We start from the raw sequence: 19,179 nt of genomic DNA on the forward strand, positions 1-19,179 counted from the left end.
CCTGACCTCAGGTGATCCACCCATCTCAGCCTCCTAGTCTGTAGGATTACAGGTATGAGCCACCACGCCTAGCCGTACTTGTTTTTTAATGCTTGTCATTTTCATGAAATACTGTAGTCTTGAACAACAGGCAGCTTGATGTGGCTGAAGGAGTACTAAGATTGAACAGACCCTAGGCTCTATTTCCATTTATTCCCTTAACTATATAATTCTGACTAAGTAAAATTTGGTGATCATAGCATCTGGACTGCCTATCTTTTGTACCTCTGTACAAAATTGTTACATCAAAAAATGTATGTATGCGAAAGCAAAATTCTTCAATATCTGAAATATTTCAATATTACCATCCATATAAAGTTTTAGGTGAACAGATCGTATTTCCCTTTTTCCTTCTTCTCTAGGTTTGTCCCAATTGGCTAAAGTTATGAGAAACAAAACTGTATTTTTATCAGTCTTCTTTCAAAGTTAAATAAATTACGAAGACAACCCACTTGCAAATAATTCAAAGACAGCAAAAGGTGAGTTTTTATTTTACTAAAAATTACATAAAGTCTCAAAGAGACAAAAGGAAATTATTCAGTAGCAAATTAATAGTTGGAGCTTGCACAGCACATTAACCAATGCCACGTTACTCTTACAATGGAGGGCTAATGAGAACAACAGGAAGTGTGGGATGGCAGCAACAAGAGCAAGAAGAGCCAATACAGAGGGAGGCTAAAAAAGTGACAACAGTTGTGGTTGGCACGCTGGCTGCCTTCAGCCTTCCTAATGATATGCTTTCTCAATGGTCTAAAGCTTGTTTAAAACCTTGGCTTTTTTTTTTTTTTTGAGATGGAGTCTTGCTCTGTTGCCCAGCCTGGAGTGCAATGGCAGTCATCTCAGTGCACTGCAACCTCTGCCTCCCAGTTCCAAGCGATTCTCCTGCCTCAGCCTCCCGAGTAGCTGGGATTACAGGCACCTACCACCATGCCCGGCTAATTTTTGTATTTTTAGTTCAGACATTCACCACGTTGGCCAGGGTGGTCTCGAACTCCTGACCTCGTGATCTGCCCATCTCAGCCTCCCAAAGTGCTGGGATTATACGTGAGCCACCATGCCCAGCCAAACCTTGGCTATTCTTACTCAGTAAGAGTAATGTGTTTACTTCTGTTACCACTGATGTGTTCCTAGCCCTGTAGAATAATTTTCAGACAAAACAAATCCTTTTTTCTGCTTTAAAAGGCAATAAGTAAAAAGATGTATCCTTCTGGCTTGGAAGTTACCCTATCACACCATAACCATCGACTCAAAGTGTGATATCAAGTATGAAAACTGCTTTAAAAATACAGAAGCATATAAAATGCAATGTTTGCTGGGAAGGGTGGTGTCTTCTAAACCGAGAGCTAAAAGTTAGACATGTGATTTTTAAAATTCATATCCAACTAAACAGTTACTGCATGCATACAATGTTTTGTTTCTAGGCCTTTGTACATGCTGTTCCCTTTTCAGGAACTACTCTCTTTCCCACCTCGCCCATTTGCTTCCCCACTTCACTTACCTCACATGTGACTTCCTCTGAACAGACTTCCCTGACTTTCTCCACCCTCTCCTCTGTGTTTCCACAGTGCTCTATTTTACTTCATCAGAGCACTTATCACCATGTGTATTTATTACAGAGACGATGTCTGCTTTACCTACTCTGTCACTCCTAATCACTGTGCCGGTCCCTGAAAGATCCTTAATACATATGAAACAACCCAAACAAAACACTTAAAATTTTTTTAATTAAAAACAAACAAAACAACCAGATACTGCCAGACTGATGGAAATACAAAGATGAAAAACAAGAACCTAAATTCACTAATAGGAGACAGGCTAAAAAAATACTATGTAAAATAGGCTATGATGCAAGTGTGTACAGATATATGTAGGATGGAGATGAAGACAGCTCTTGAAGTCAGCCTGGGAGCAGGCTGATAAGGTGGAAGAAACAAAGAAACTTGACTAAACTAAGTCTGCAAGGTTGAAGCACTAATTAATGAGAAAGAAAGAATGGATAATAATCATTCCAGTCAGGAGAAAAATATAGGGGCAAGGAAAAACAAGGCAGATCTGAAGAACTGCAGGGAGACTGATGCAATACAATGGCTCTGAAACTTAAGTGTGCATCAGAATCGCCTGAAGGATTTATTCGCATGCGGGTTGCAAAGCCCCCAAATTCAGTTTCTGATTGAATAGGCCTGGAATATGGCTCAAGAATCTGCATTTCAAACAAGTTTTTGGGGGACACTATTGCTGGTGCTAGTCCTCCACATCCACACTTTGAGAACTGGTATAGTGGAACACTGAGGGCATTATGAAGAAGTGGCAACTGACAAGTCTGGAGCAACACAGGGGAATGGGTTACAACTCAAATATACTATATTGCAGAATTTGGCACTGAAGGATTTTAAGCAGAGAAGTTTAATTTTAGAAAAATGGTAATAATAGCTAACATTTATGGAGCACTTATGTGCTAAACACTATTTCTAAGGACTTTACATATTCTGTACTGTCCACTATAGCAGCTACTAGCCATATGTGGCTATTTCAATTAAATTATAACTAAATAAAATTTAAAAGTCAGCTCCTTCCTCAAATAGCCATACTGCAAGAGCTCAATAGCTACACACGGCTCTGGCTACCACAGAGGGCAGTACAGATACAGAATATTTCTATCATTGCACAAAGTTCTGTTAGCCCAGATTATATATTAACTCATTAAATTCTCACAAGTTCACTATAAGTACTGTATTATTCCCATTCTGTAGAAGAATATGGGGCAAAGAATGGTTAAGCAAATTACCCAAGGTCATAAAGCAAGTAGTCCCAGTGTGGCATAGAAAGCCCAGATGGTCTAGTCTTTGTGCCTGTGTTCTTAATCACTTCTTAATAAGATCATTTTGGCAATAATGTGGACTAGACAAAGAAGATACTGGAGGAAGGAAAACCAATGGGAAGAAACTACTAAGGTAATCAGGAGAAAGGATGAGGACCTGCTCTAACAGAGGACCTCGAATACAGAAGAGGTTAAATAAGAGATGTTAAAAAGTGTAAGACAGAAGACAGGATGGAACAGAACTGAATCCAAAAGACAGACAAGTGAGGTATGGAAGATGACACCAAAGTTTCCATTTTAAGCATCAGAGTCAATGGCAACGGCTCTTACCACCATAAGAAATGACAGCCAGCTAAAGGAAGTTGATAAATTCCATTCGAGCCATCGTGAATCTGATATACTACACAATTTTTTTAATTGAAAACAAACAAACAAACAAAACAACCAGATCCTGCCAGACAGATGGAAATACAAAGATGAAAAACAAGAACCTAAATTCACTAATAGGAGACAGGCTAAAAAAATACTATGTAAAATGGGCTATGATGCAAGTATGTACAGATATATTCAGGATGGAGATGAACACAGCTCTTGAAGTCAGCCTGGCAGCATACATAAAATACTACACAATGTAATACACAAGTCCAGAGGTCAGAAGAGAGCTCTCAAATTAAGATACGAAATTAGAGTCATCAGTATAGAACACAGAGGTCTAGAGACAACTCAGGAAAGTTGAAACAATAAGAAACGAGTGAAGAACAGAACCTTAGGGAATCCAACATCTAGGATACAGGCAAAAGATACAATGTCAATAAACTGCAAAAGAATTACCAGAAAGATGGGAAGACGGGGGAGACATCTAAGAATTATCCCAGAGTAAAGGGAAGAATGAATGGTCAACGAACCCTAAATGCAGCTGAGAGCTCAGGTAAAATAAGACTGAAAACTGTCCACAAGAGCAGTTTCAAATAGTGCTGCTCTAGGGCCAAAAGCCAGATTGCAGCAGACGTGGAATGAACATAGACTTTTTTCAAGAAGTTTAAAAATGAAAAGAAACAGACAGGGTATACATAGAAAGAAGGATCTGCAGTTGTTTTTTGGTTGTTTTTACTCTAATAGGAGAGGCTTCCACTGGCTAAGGACTAAGAAGTGAGAGAGAAAGATCGAGTCAAAAAATGTGACTACTTTTGATGGCACACGGCCCCTGAGGTAGGAGAGAATGGGGTCCTGAAAAAGAATGGAGAGATGAACCTTTCACACTTCTTTCACTGCCCTATGAGAAGGTAGCAAAGGGGACAGAAATAAGCACAGATGTATTTAGGACAGCATGAGGGGGTATAAACTCAATGAACTCAATTGGACAGATTCCATTATCTCTATGATGTAGCATATGAGAGTATCTACTGAAAATGAGAAAAAAAAGGTGAGAGGAAATACTGAATTTCTGCAGACAGAAGAGACTATACACAGACATACATCTTCAAACAGAGGGTAGAGCTGAGACTGGAGGCCACAAATTTGTAAGTGGCATCCCACCACCACATGGTCATGAGATTTCCCCCAAAGTTAAAGCAGACAGGGTGGGCACAATGGCTCACGCCTGCAATCCCAGCACTTTGGGAGGCCGAGGTAGGCGGATCTCCTGAGGTCAGGAGTTCGAGACCAGCCTGGCCAACATGGTAAAACCCCATCTCCGCTAAAAAAAAAATACAAAAATTATGCAGGTGTGGTAGGAGGCACCTGTAATCCCAGCTACTTGTAAGGTTGAGGCAGAAGAATCGCTTGAACCCAGGAGATGGAGGCTGCAGTGAGCAGAGATCGCACCACTGCACTCCAGCCTGGGTGACAGAGCAAGACTACATCTCAAAAAAAAGAAAAGCAGAGAAGGTAAATGGCTGGAGTTTGCCAACATGATGCAGGAGTAGTGACTGAGTGAGGATGTGCCATAAGGTCAAGCAATGAGAACAGCATCAGAGTGATGGGAGGGCACCTGTCGGAATCATGCAGGTAACTTTCTCGCAACTATATACCACGAAAGATCTTCATGAGATAAAGCAGTGAGGGTAAGGAGAAAGAAAGGTGGAAGATTAGAGCAGTTATAGCCAGGGAGGACAATAAAACAGAATGTATATTTCCAGAAGTACACTGTCCTGGGTCCACAGTGTGTTCATGAGGGTATGTGTGAAGTATGCTATTTCATCTATTTGTTTGAATGTCAATTATGATGCTAAAAAGTACCTGCTTCTTCTGTCTCCTGACTCTTAGCCAGTCCCCACTACAGAGATGTTTGTTCTAAGCATTAGAGCAATGGTTCTCCACCCCAACTGCACATCAGATAAACATTCTAAAAAAAAAAAAAAAAAACTGAAACCTGGGCCTCAGTACTAGTCAAATTTAACTGGTTTGGTATTTATTTTTTAAGCTTCCTCAGGTAATGCTAAAGTGAAGTTAGTGCCAGGAACCACTGCTTTCCAAAGAATAGGGCTTTGGATTTATGTTACAGAATTAAAGAAAAACTGAGTGGCATGGGAAAAAGGCAGGAAGATGGTGAAAGAGGGTCTAAATACTAAGATATTTAAAGATGCCCTGAATAGAAAAATTAGGAAACCATTAAAGTACAGAATCACACTCCACACACAAAAATAATAACGCTTCTTAGAGTTCTGTTAAAGGTTCTAGAAAACTCAGGAGTTAAATGCCTCGCTGTACCCAATGACTAAGAAAAAAGGAACCTAGACTTTACTAAGCTCAAAGAATTGAAAACCAACACTTAGCAGCTCTCCAGGTCAACTACAGTTCACAATTCCCTGGAGGAAAACGCAGCCCATAGTATAAGTCTGACAACACCTCTAGATCTGCGGAATCACCTATTCTACATAAATGCTAAATGGTAAAAGAAGCAACTATTATATTCTTTCACATATTAAAAGTTGTTTTTTTTTTTTTTTTTGGCTGCCAGATTTTATTTCCACACCAGTTATCTTCTTCTTAACAAGTTACACCTATAATCTTAAAATCGCCCAGTTATTTTACAAATAACTGTCCTCAATCTTAACCTTTATTTGCCACTATTCTAACGTACTTGTTAAGTTTTACAACAAAGCACAAGTGATGCAGAGATGAAGTGTTAGTCATAAAGACCAATAAGGAAAAAGTGAGGTGCTGTCTGCGGTCTTCCCCACATGGTCTGTTTACAGGTAACATTACAAATCTTTCAAGCTCCTCCCAGACACTATGTTTATAGAAGTGCTAGACTATATACTTTGGGTCCACCTATATTTAACGTCTTTGGTGAAAATTACTTCATCAATAGAAAGGTTTGTACCTTGCTATCTCTAGCTCAGTCTCAAGAATTTTAAATTCTAACCAACTTCCAAGTCACTCAGAGGTCATTTGTGTTGTAGACCTACTGAAAATTAGACTTACCTTTAAATTGACTTTTTTTTCCAAAACTCAAGGAGTACTTTTTCTTCCAGCATTAAGGTAGCTCAACATGTTCCTCTTCTAATATTTAGCCAACAACTTAAGAAAACCTTGATTCCTCTCATTTCGGCCATAAGAAAGCAGTCTTTTCCCAAAAAGTTGTTTCAAAACTCTAACAAGAGTATATAGCTATTTTCACACACTGAAATAGCAGATTTATATACTTGTGGCTTACAGTATCACCAAAATTCTCTAGACAAGGTTTATTCTATGGTTTCCATTAAGGAAGAGAATTCTAACTAAATTATTTTAGGCTCACTGCTCTCTAAGGCCATAAAGCAGTACTACAGCATAATGAAAAAAGCACAGAACTGAGAAGGGCCTGACCAGTTCTCCCGGATGGTATTAACTTGATGTGTGGCACTGGACAAGACATTTCAATGTCTTTGGCTCTCAAATTTCCCTATTATTTGTGAAATCAGATTAGAATCACTGTGATCCAAGATTGCTACTGGCTCAATAAAATTCAATAAAATGCAGAAGATACAAGTCTTTTTTTCTAATAATCTGTATTTTGTAAGTATAATAGAATTAAACCATAAAAGATACCTCAATCAACACTACAGCCAGACTTACTTTTCCTTAGCAGTCTTATTTTGTTTAATTGCTGACAGTTAAAATTTATTTTAACCCGACTACTGTAATCTCTATGCTTAATTTCAACTCCTAACAAAACAGTGCCACACTACAAACGGTTTCTTCACCTGTTCCCTAATGAAGTTGAAAGTAATTCCTTGGCCTTGAATTTAAAGATACATGTACAGGGCTGATGAAAGCCATCTGTTAGGAACTATGACTTTCATGTGAAAGGAAAAAACCAGAAGGAACTGCTTCATTTTCCTGGGAACCAGCTGCAGCTGAATGAGTCCTAATCCTGCTCCAGCTGGGACAAGCAGAAGGGTGAAGTTACTCCTGGTCTAATTCATTCGCTGCAGATCGTTTGTGAAATGACTCCACCCCTGAGTAGCCAATTGGTAAACAACTTTATCAGAATGAAGCTCTTAATAATTCCTATACATAAATCAGAGCATGAAAAGTACTCATTATTATAATTTTAAGAAACACTCTCCAGGTCAACAGAAAAAAACAAATTTTTAATTCTATTTAAACCAGCAAATTTGGCACCTAGATTTTAGTCCTTTTACATAGCTACGAACCAAGTCGGTATGACTAATACACTTTCTCTAAAACTTTAAATGCAAAGAGAAAATAACTCTAAAAGATGTTAAGGAGATTCTTACAGCTTCAAGAAGACTGAATGATATAAATTTTCTTTGCAGATTCATCACAGTTCCTGTTATGTATTTGTTCTCCTAGTATTAAACGTAAGTGTAACAAAAAAAGTATTGGCCCACATGTCCAGGATGAACCAAAGAAAAACAGGCAGCAAGGATAAAAAAGAAACTTAATGTATTTTGTATTTCCTTATATTCATTTTTCATTTAGTTTTCTATAAGACATAATGAAAACTTGTATTATTAAATACTATTAAATACCTATTAAATAAACATCATATACCTATAAAACTTAACCATATAGAGCTCTTTTGAGACTTCAATAAGAAAGTACATGTTAAAGCACTTAAAGAAAAAAGTCTCCAACACATCATCAGCCCTTAACAAATGTTAGCTATTAATAGGTTTCTATAAGCAACTCTTTACATTCCCTTAGCCTATTGATACAGGGCAAAGAAAAAACGAAGTTAAGATGGTTAGATCCTCTAGATTTCTATTCCTGAAGCCATTTGTGGTACCTGATGTCTTCATTAATTTCTTCTTTTATGTCACCAATTGGAAGGTAGACCAAGAAAGAGTAAAGTACTCAGTTGCTAGAAAAATGTCTAGGTTGTAAGTATAAAAAAAATTGGTGGCTGGGTGTGGTGGCTCACACTTGTAATCCCAGCACTTTGGAGGTCGAGGTAGGTGGATCACCTGAGGTCAGGAGTTCGAGACCAGCCTGGCCAACATGGCGAGACCCTGTCTCTACTAAAAATACAAAAAATTAGCCGGGCGTGGTGGTGGGTGCCTATAATCCCAGCTACTCATGAGGCTGAGGCACGAGAATCGCCTGAACCTGGGAGGTGGATGTTGCAGTGAGCCGAGATCGCACCATTGCACTCTAGCCTAAGTGACAAGAGCAAGACTCTGTCTCAAAAAAAAAAAGAAAGAAAAGAAAAATTGGTTTGGTATAGAACTTTGGATTAGTAATGGCTAACCCAAGCTTTAGTAGCTCAGTAGTTTTATTTTGGGGTGTGTCATGGGCTGAAAATTACCAAAAATCATTGAGCTAGAAGATCAAAAAAATCTGTACACTTGGCCAGGTACAGGGGCTCACACCTATAATCTCAGCACTTTGGGAGGCCAAAGCAGGTGGATTACCTGAGGTCAGGAGTTCAAGATTAGCCTGGCCAACACAGTGAAGCCCCATCTTTACTAAAAATACAAAAATTAGTTGGGCGTGGTGGCGCATGCCCGCAATCCCAGCTCTTCAGGAGACTGAGGCAGGAGAATCGCTTGAACCTGGAGGCAGAGGTTGCAGTGAGCCAAGGATGCGCCACTGCACTGCAGTCTGGGCAACAGGGTGAGATTCTGTCTCAAAAAAAAAAAAAAAAAAACTGTACAGCTGATTGTACTTAAACAGATACAGTCAGGAGTTCCAGAACAGAACTGGCCAACATGGCGAAACCCTGTTTCTATTAAAAATACAAAAATTAGGTGGGTATGGTGGCATATGCCTGTAATCACAGCCGGCAGGCGGGGGAAGCAGCAGAATTGCTTGAACCTGGAAGGCAGAGGTTGCAGTGAGCTGAGATCAGGCCACTGCACTCTCAAAAAAAAAAAAAAGAAAAAAAAAAAAGAAATGTATGTCATAAAAAACTTTTAACTTATTAAATGTAACAATTATTGAGATCAATCCATTTCATACGTGATAATATTATAATATCTATGTTTTCCACATCACTGTATCCTCAATATTTTATCTTTTGCTTTCAGAAGATTTTTTGTTTTTTTGTTTTCCAAAGTGAACAATCATTCTGTCAAGCAGTCCATGTAGTCCTGAACTTAACAGCATGGACAACTATTCATTGCCTTTTTACATAGTATCAAAGCAAGAATCTGAAATTGAAATTTCCAAGCTTACATTGGTTAACAATTATAAAATACCATGATTCTAACATATAAAATGTGAAACAACTCTACTATAAAGGTCATTTCCAAATAGCTAAATCAAAACTTTATCACTCTTAACTTTCAGTAACTTAAAAATATATCCCTGGCCAGGTGCGGTGGCTCACGCCTGTAATCCCAACACTTTGGGAGGCCAAGGCGGGCAGATCATGAGGTCGGGAGTTCAAGACCAGCCCGGCCAACCTGGTGGAAACCCCATCTCTACTAAAAATATAAAAATTAGCCGGGCATGATGGCGTGCACCTATAATTCCAGCTTACTCGGGAGGCTGAGGCAGGAGAATCGCTTGAACTCAGGAGGTAGAGGTTGTACCACTGCACTCTAGCCTGGGCTACAAAGCAAGACTCCATCTCTCAAAAAAAAAAAAAGTCCACATTTTAATCAGTATCTCTACATCAAAAATGTAAATTCTAAATTCCAGTCAAATTCCAGCTCTACTTACTCTATAATTTAAAATATAAATTCCAATAAAACAAAACAATTTTGACTCTACTAAGAGTTGACCATATTGAGATGTAACTTAGAGTGAAAGGAAAGAGATTTATCATTGGATCTTTCTGCTCCAGGTTACCCAGCTGGGAGTAACCTGAACAATAACATTAGTTGACAATATCTCTCTTCCCTTTCCAACTGAATGCTTTAGCAAATTATAATTCTGTTCCAAAATACTATGCCACCAAATAACAACACTTTTAATGAGTTGGCTGATTACCATGAAAGAGAATACTTTTCTGGGCTAGTAATACAGAACACAAACTATATATATTCAAGTAAATTATGTCAGTGTGTAAAGCGAACTCAGAAGTTTGAAATCAAGGTGAAAATTATTCTCGGAAGGAAACTGAATCTTTCCAAGACTCACTATATAAAGATAATTTTTTAAATGGACCATCACAATCTCAAATAATTGCCTTGCCCACTAAACATCTAATTATTTCTCAAAGTCATGACACTTAATTGGCATGAAAAAATAATAATATAAAAAAATTAACAGTTCATAAACTAAAAAAGGCTTTCAAAAAATGTATTTTGTATCTCTATTCTGTCTGCTTTAATCCCCTCACAGGACCTAAGTCCTAAATCCACTGTTCATGGCAGGCATTCAAATGTTTGCTAAATAAATAATGAATAAGTGAAGTAAATGGAACAAATTACCTTACAGTAATATCTATATATCAAAAAAATTTACAAGGAGGAAGTTGCTATTTAAGCCAGTTACACACTATTCTCCTCACCTATAATCCCATGATTCAAGGAAAGCAGTATTTCTGTCCCAAATTAAAGCACTCTGGTATAGCCATACAACTGATCCCTACCATGCCTATCAGAAAATGTTAGTGACAACTGAAATGAAAACTAGTAAGCATAGAAATTATCTTTAAAGGAAAAAAAATGGCATGTAGGCAAAAACTTTTTTTAATGGACCTCAGATATACAAAACTAGATTACTCATAATCTTTGGTTCCTAACACATTCTTATCACTGGTCCAAAGTGAGTTTTCAAATCTGTTCTGCAAAAAAGAAAAATGGGTACAAACAATGAAGGGGAGTGGGGAATTTGTCCTTTTACAATTAGGAAATGTGCTATGAAGTTAACACCAAGGACATTCACGAGTTTGTACTTGAGTGCAGTGATAGCCATCATACATTACTGCTCCTAAGAGGTGGTCAGTATGGCTATTAGAAAGAATTTGGAGCCAGACTGCCCAAATTCAAATCCTAGCTCTGCCACCTAATATTTGTGTGACTTCTGCAAGTTACTGAAATCTCTTTTATGCCTCAGTTTCTTCACCCGTAAAATAAAAGTACCTATTTCACTGCTAGTACTGTTACCTTATTAATAGCCAGCTAACCTAACAGTAGCTAGTTATAAGATTAAATGAGTTAATATACGTACAACATTAAAGTAACGCCTGGCACATAGTAAATAAACAAATAAATAAACTCACCATGAACTACCACACTCTAAAGTTAGCTCAAAAATTTCCCTTATAACATGGGTTAAAAACTTTTTTTTTTTTGAGATGGAGTCTTGCTCTGTTGCCCAGGTTGTAGTGCAGAGGCACAATCTAGGTTCACTACAACCTCCGCCTCCCAGGTTCAAGCGATTGTCCTGCCTCAGCCTCCCGAGTAGCTAGGATTACAGGCACCCACCATTATGCCAGGCTAATTTTTGTATTTCTGTAGAGACGGGGTTTCACCATGTTGGCCAGGCTGGTCCTGAACTCCTGACCTCAGGTGATCTGCCCCCCTCGGCATCCCAAAGTGCTGGGATTACAGGACTGAGCCACCAGGCCCGGCCTAAAAACTTTTAATCATAGTATCCCATGGATTCTCCTCAGTACTTATCAATGTGAGAAGAATACACTAAAGTTCAAATGTCTTCACAAAAACTCCTCTTAAACGTATTCCAACACAGTTGATCTCCCAAAAGGATCAAAACCACTTAACTGCTGAAAATCTAACATACAATTCCTTCCAAAGGTTAGTATCACAAAAAAAAAAAAAAAAAAAAGTTAGAATTGAAACCAGAAAAAGTAAAGAGGAACTTGCTCAGGTTTCTCCACACAGTCTTTAAATTTCATCTTCACCTTACAGTTGGTCAGGTTAATATAAATACCTGCATTAGCATCCCAGAGAAGACAGAACTGTTTCTGTTCCAAGCAGAATGCCTGGTCCACAGTAGGTGTTCAATGACTATATGCTGAACCAATTAATGCCTAAAAGTGAAACTACTTCTGACCTATACACCTTCCTTTCTCCATCACTGTCAAATAAACTCTGGATAATTTTTTTTTTTTTTTTTTGAGAACATCTAGGTTCATAACAGCAAACCATCAATTCTGCATATGAACTGACTGTGTAGTTTGAAGAAAAGAAAATAGTTGAAATACAATTTTAAAGGAGCAGAGATAATCTGTTCAAAGGAATAATCCCTCATCCTAGAATTCACTGTATTATGATTTTGAATGTAAACATTTCATACCTTTGGGGGAAGTCACACAGGTAATTCACTACTGAAAATAAGACTCCATTTAAAAATACAGAAGAGAGCTCATCAACTCTAATTTAATAGATGTTATCATGAAATTAGTTTTCCAAAGAGATCAGTACACATACAAGTCTACTTACTCAAAGAAACAAACTCTGTTTTTCCACATGTCTAAATTGAGTTACTTCAGTTAACAACACTACAGGCAGGGCGCGGTCCAGCACTTTGGGAGGCTGAGGTGGGCGGATCACCTGAGGTTGGGAGTTTGAGACCAGCCTGATCAACAGGGAGAAACCCTGTCTCTACTAAAAATACAAAATTAGCCGGGCATGGTGGTGCATGCCTGTAATCCCAGCTACTTGGGAGGCTGAGGCAGGGGAATTGCTTGAACCTGGGCAGTGGAGGCTGCGGTGAGCCAAGTGCCACTGCACTTCAGCCTGGGCAACGAGAGCGAAATTCCGTCTCAAAAAAAAAAAAAAAAACTATATATGAAAGCAATGTAAGCAAATGGGTATTTCTTTTTCATTTTTTCAATTATTAAATCACTTTTGTTTTTCTCACTTTATTTCTCCAAAAGCAAACGGGGCCAGGTGCAGTGGCTCATTCCAATAATCTCCGCCCTTTGAGAGGCCAGGTCGGCAGGTCGCTTTAGGTCAGGAGTTGAGACCAGCCTAGCCAACATGATGAAACCCCCGTCTCTACTAAAAATACACACACACACAAAAAGTAGCCAGGCGTGGTGGCGCACATCTATACTCCCAGTTACTCAGGAGGCTGAGGCAGGAGAATCGCTTGAACCTGGGAGGCGAAGGCTGCAGTGAGCTGAGATCACACCACTGAACTCCAGTCAAAGCAAAACAGCACATCTCTACTGAGTTAAACTTTTCTTAATGCAAAGGTGCTATGAAATGGCCTCAACAAAGGTCCTTAGCTCAGCTGCAAAATAAGGACTGTTGGATTGGACAGTTCTCAGGGTCCCTTCCAAAAGTAAAATCCCAGGGTTCTAGGACTTGGATTTGTCTTGCTCTATACTATACCGACTACCTTTTAAAAATATGCTCAAATGACATTTTTATATGGCTAATGTTTTTTAAAATTAAAATATCTATTGATAATTCAAGCAAGTGTAATTACAATAAAAGCAGACAACAGGCCAGGCACGGTGGCTCATGCCTATAATCCCAACACTTTGGGAGGCAGAAGCGGGTGGATCACTTGAGGTCAGGGGTTCGAGACCAGCCTGGCCAACAAGGTGAAACCCCGTCTCTACTAAAAATACAAAAATTACCCAGGCATAGTGGTGTATGTTAATCCCAGCTACTTGGGAGGCTTAGGCAAGAGAATCGCTTGAACCTGGGAGGCAGAGATTGCAGTGAGTGAGACTGCACCACTGCACTTCAGCCTGGGCGACAGAGCGAGACTCCGACTCAAAAATAAATAAAAGCAAACAGGTGTCCTAACAAGAACTTATAACATCCACTTCACAAGTATGGCACTGAATTGATCTAACTATAAATTATTTCCTGTTTCCAGGCAGTTAACCTGTTAGATCATTTAATAATTGTAGAAATCCAATCATTGTATTTAACTTCAGCCACATGTGATAAAGAAAGTTTCTACAGGTAAGATTTCTTACAGCACTAAAATACAGAATAAAGCATTTTAATTACTTGTCTACCTTGAATTTTTAATACATATTCTTAATAAATGCTCAAATTATATACAGCCATTTTATGAATGAGATTCTCTGTCAATTCATGACTATATGAGAATAATTTCAAGGGTAATAACAGCAAGATTATGTTTTATTTCAATGTTCACAGGGAAAATTGAACCCTAGAATAGATCTCTAAAAATTTCATCAAAGAAAAATACTGTTAATTTTCAACTGTTGAAGAAAAATCTCCAGGTATTCAGTGGGCTGCTAATAATACAACAAATTTAGATCAAATCTCAAATTTTCAAAATACATTCAATGTTAACTTTACCATCTTTCCACCCTAGGAGTACCCTTTATCATCTTAAGCAAAATGAAGACCATTTTACTTATGTCTACCAAGGTGTGCAGCAACTTAAAGCATCACTGCTCTCCAAGGAACTATAATTCAGAGCACCTCAAGAAAATTTACAGCTAAGATACTAGATCAATGTAAAAAACAGGTACTAACAAAATTCTCCTAATCTCCAAATATCTATTTAAGCACCAAAATTTTACTGTTTAAGAAGTCATACTTTCAACTATACACAATAACATCCTAAAACATAACAGAGTAAAGTATACACCTGGGCATCAAAACTTCCAACTCTCCAGAACTTTATCTTTCTTTTCGTTTTTAGAACAGGTGTCACTCAGTTCTCCAGGCTGGAGTGCAGTGGTGACAGCATAGCTCACTGGAGCCTCAGACCCCTGTACTCAAGCAATCCTCTCCAACACAGCCTCTCAAGTAGCTAGGACTACAGGTGTGCCCATACCTGGCTAATTTTCTATTTTTGGTGGACATGGGGTCTCGCTATATTGCCCAGACTGGGCTCAAACTCCTAGGCTCAAGCCGTCCTTCTGTCCCAGTCTCCCAAAGCGCTGGGATTACAGGCATGAACTACTGCACCAGGCCCTCCAGAACTCTTCTAATTCAGGATACTGTATTTCTGTCCCATGCAACTACAGCTGTCATAAATAACAACATTTAGGACTTGATCATATGCAAAGCCATAATACATGATAGAAAGCTATAATACAAACAGCAGAAACAAGAATTGCTAAGTTTGCTTAGTTGCTCCTATGGGTCATGAGAATCTGTCTCATTCCTGTCTAACGAGTAATCTGCAACAAAATGGAAAATAGAAAAAGACAGGTTCGCAGAGTCATCTGCTTGTTTCAAATTCAAGTCTCCAGGATTTGGCTGCTCATCAACTTCCAGTAGTAAGGCATTGTAAGAATCTTTAGTTAAAAGTTTTATAGTCTCATGCTGGACTACTCCTCAAGCAAAATAATTTTTAAAAAGTTTTTAAAAAAAGGTTTTAAACTCATATGCCACTTTTTCATTGTAATGTAAAGAAGTTCTTTTAGGAAGATTAACATTCTACATTACATTTTTAATCTTAGGCTTCAAATATTTCAAAGTACCAGAACAAATCTATGTTCTCATAGCTACAACTCACCAATAAAAAACCAGAGGTGATGACTCCACTAAAGTCCCCAAACAAAAAACTTGAATGTAACTTCCCAGAAATGTGAATTTGTAGCATCCTATATCATCAGCTCTATAAACCCGGAGGCATATGCCATTCTTACCTTATCCTTTTCATGTGGAAGAAGGGACACTGGAGGTAAACAGGAAAGAGACTCACAACACTCTTTCCCATCCACATTGGTTGCTTTAGTGTTGAGTCGATAAAGAGGTCCATCTTTAAGGAGTCTGCCATGGCCAATGGCACGTTTGATAGCCAATCGTAACTGCTGGTGAAAGCCAGAGGCAGCACTGCCTCCAAATAACGCAGACACATCCTTCTGACCTTTCAAAAAACGTTCAATGCTTTTCAAAGTTGAGCCACCAGACTCTGCCAAGCCCTCAACTGCCCGCTTTATCAGTTTATTCCAATCCACATTTTGTTTATTATCCAATTTTCCATGGTTCCGAGGCTTAGGAAGTGCTATTCGCCCAGGATTATCAGGATCTTTATAGGAATTGAGTCCTTTATTTGAGACTTTTAAAATCGTTCCATCTTTAACACTCAACTCCAATTGTTCTAAAACAGTTTTACGATCTAAGCCATGGGATGAAGACACAGCATTGCATATCCTTTCTTCTGAAGGACGCTGTTTCTGCTTTTTCACTTTTTTGATGGCCTCCAAAATCCACTCAGTATAAAGCGGGTTTGCGAGTTTTACCATGGTGAAGGATTCTGTATATCCATAGAGTCGTTATCCCTTATCCTGATGCTGAGTAAGTTTTACACCATGGAAACCAAGATTCTCGGAGGCTGGGAACCAGTTAACCATAGCATACAAGTTTTCTGGCCTAAGTCCTTCCTCCTTTCACAAAACAGAATGCCTCCCCAATTGTACTATAGAAACCAGAACAACCTGTTGTTTGAAATGTCTTCCAACTTCCCAACGAATTTCTCAATAGCACCACACATAGGTCTCGTCATAAAGCTGTAAGAACTCAAGAATATTTCATTCCCGGCTTCAGAGCAGAAAAATGTGCATCTTATGCCTGAAAAGCAATGAAAACAAGGTCAGTTTTCTACCAACACCTATTTCAAAGGAAAATAAGCATCCTCATCTTAAAGCAATCAAACAGCAAGTGTTGAGTGGGCACCCTTGCGAATTTCCAAACTTATCTATTAACATTCCAAAACAATCATGTATGTAAATCACTGGGATAAAAAACAAAAGAAAAAAAAAGATGAGTAATTAGGATACAATGAGGAAACACCATGAGTGTTCTAAGAATGACCTTAAGCTACCACTAACCAGAAGGGGTGACGGCTATTCTGTACTCCGCAATCTCTGCTCACCAGTCTAGGAATTTCAACTCTTCCTTGACATCTTTCCCCAAGAAACTAGTCAGCACTTCAACAAGTATCTGGATTAGTAGAAAGAATCCTGCAATGAAAGTAAGAGTGAATCTTTCATCTTTCAAAATTCTAGACATTCAGAGTGGACAAAAACAGTCAATAAGATAGGCAGAAAACGATTGAGAAAATTTTAGCTATTTCTTATATGAAAAGAAACAATGATCGCTTCTCGGCCTTTTGGCTAAGATCATGTGAAAAGAAACGATGAATACAATATGCACGCCCAGTTTATAATTTAAGTACAGTATTACCTTAATCTTTCCTAATGGAAACAAAAATACTATTGAAAATAGCCTAGGGTGAAAGTGCTGCCTGAATTTAACAATAATTCACTTACATTCAAATGTTAAGAATTATATGCTGATAGCTTCTCCTAACCCAAACTGTTCCCTTACATTCAAATTTTAAGAATTATATGCTGATAGTTTCTCCTAACCCAAACTAAGATGTTTCCTTACATTCAAATTTTAAGAATTATATGCTGATAGCTTCTCCTAACCCAAACTAAGATGTTTCTATCCATATGCTGAAGAGAGTCACAACTGTCAAACTGCCTATAAGTAATCCATAGTCAGGAAAACTAGACGTGAGGAAGGCCCAGAATCACTGGGGTCAACGCACATACTACCTATCAAATGTACAGTACAGAAAAAGAAATGTACTGGTTACCTGTGGGTCAAAGAGACACCCAAATAATAAAGATATAAATTCAAGATTGCTGTCCTGAAACGAACACTAATAAAACATAAACACAAATGTACTGTCTCTCTGGATCAAAGTCAGTATCCCTACAAAAGAATCTGGTAGATGCAATTTTATTTAATCAGTAAAATACTGAATTCTAAATCTAACTCTTTTACCTCCAAAACTAAGTTTTAACTGAGTGTTTTTTAGAACTTCTGCTCTCGTTCTAGAGATCATTTGCATTACAATATAAACAATGCTAGACAAATGGCTCCCACAGCAACTATTCTTAGTAGTGACATTAAAATCAAACGGAAAACTAATACACACTCGGAAAGAGATATTACTATTAACTCTGATAGGAAAGAAAACAATGAAGCAAACATTCATACCTGAGCCAAGATTTGTTTTTAAATTAGCTGCCTAAATAGAAGCCCCCCGGGACAGCTATGCGTCAATTTGGTGAGGGTCTCAAGAGGGTAGATATCAGAGTATTATTACTCCAAGCAAGCTCATTATACAGATATTAAGTCTAAACTAAAAGAGAAGCTACAACCTGAGTTTAAGAAGTTGGGAACGAACGTCCTAATTGACTAAGTTTCGCAGGTAAAAAAATGAGTGACAGTTACTCATTGTCTTTCCGGCCGGGATTGTCATCAGTCTCCCGGTCTTCGGAAAGTCAAGCGTCTGCAGCCTCGGATCTTAACTCCCGGAAAGTACACTAGCGGCTAGAGCGAGCGCAACTCGCTTCCGACAGTCCTTCCCGTCCCCATTCCCCACCCCCAAACACGTCTTCGCGCTCTCTTTTCAAAGAGCGAGAAACTTTTAAAAACTTGGATCGGCACAGCCCCGCAGCTCGCCGACTGGCGCTGCGCCGTTTCCACGCGATGGAAACAGACCCAGAGCACAAGTTAACAATGAAATCACGTGAAGGAGTTCAGACCGGTGCATCGCCCCGGCCCAGCTCCGCACCCTAAGCTCTGGGGGCCGACTCAAGGGCGGCGCGGGGTGCTGGGAGCCTGACAGTAGCGCGCCGAGCCAAGCGGCGAGGTTGACAGGCGCCCGGCCTCCCCTCGGCGGCGGGGCTGACAGCCCGGCAGACACAACACCACACGTGCTGCGCCTCGCACCACAACACCCGCCGGCCTGTCAGCCCCGCTCGCTGCCTCAGCCCGGCTCGGATCCCCGCGCCCCCGGCCGGAGCCCAAGCCAGAGCCGGAACCCGAGCCAGAGCCCGAGCGCCCGCGAGCGCGGGGAGAAGCGACCCGGCCCGGCCGGCACTGCGCGCGGCGGGCGGGTGGGCGCGCCCCGTGGGAGAGCGGGCTCGCCGGCTCCGCCAGCCCGAGGCTCCGCGGCCTGGGCCGCTCGCCGCCCGCCCACCCGCCGGCTCCCCC

At 39.5% G+C, this 19,179-nt stretch overlaps 1 protein-coding gene and 1 non-coding gene across 6 annotated transcripts in view; both read right to left on the reverse strand.

Moving 5' to 3' along the window:
* KAT6A (lysine acetyltransferase 6A) overlaps nucleotides 1-19,179 on the reverse strand; it is a 121,575-nt gene that overhangs the window by 101,435 nt on the left and 961 nt on the right. For 3 of the 5 annotated variants that reach the window (XM_023214475.1, XM_023214471.1, XM_023214474.3), the window contains exon 2: nucleotides 15,813-16,737. In XM_023214475.1, the coding sequence (XP_023070243.1) occupies nucleotides 15,813-16,412 (600 nt within the window). In that variant the 5' untranslated portion in view covers nucleotides 16,413-16,737. Of the gene's footprint in view, nucleotides 1-15,812; nucleotides 16,738-16,997; nucleotides 17,125-19,179 lie in introns of those variants that run through there. The other 2 variants (XM_023214473.2, XM_023214472.2) reach the window with 2 other exon arrangements.
* LOC111544215 lies at nucleotides 10,947-11,018 on the reverse strand. The gene has a single exon (XR_002732075.1). It is a non-coding gene; the product is annotated as a small nucleolar RNA SNORD112 (small nucleolar RNA).

This window comes from Piliocolobus tephrosceles, chromosome 7 (assembly GCF_002776525.5).
Source record: "Piliocolobus tephrosceles isolate RC106 chromosome 7, ASM277652v3, whole genome shotgun sequence".
Classification (NCBI taxonomy): Eukaryota; Metazoa; Chordata; class Mammalia; order Primates; family Cercopithecidae; genus Piliocolobus; species Piliocolobus tephrosceles.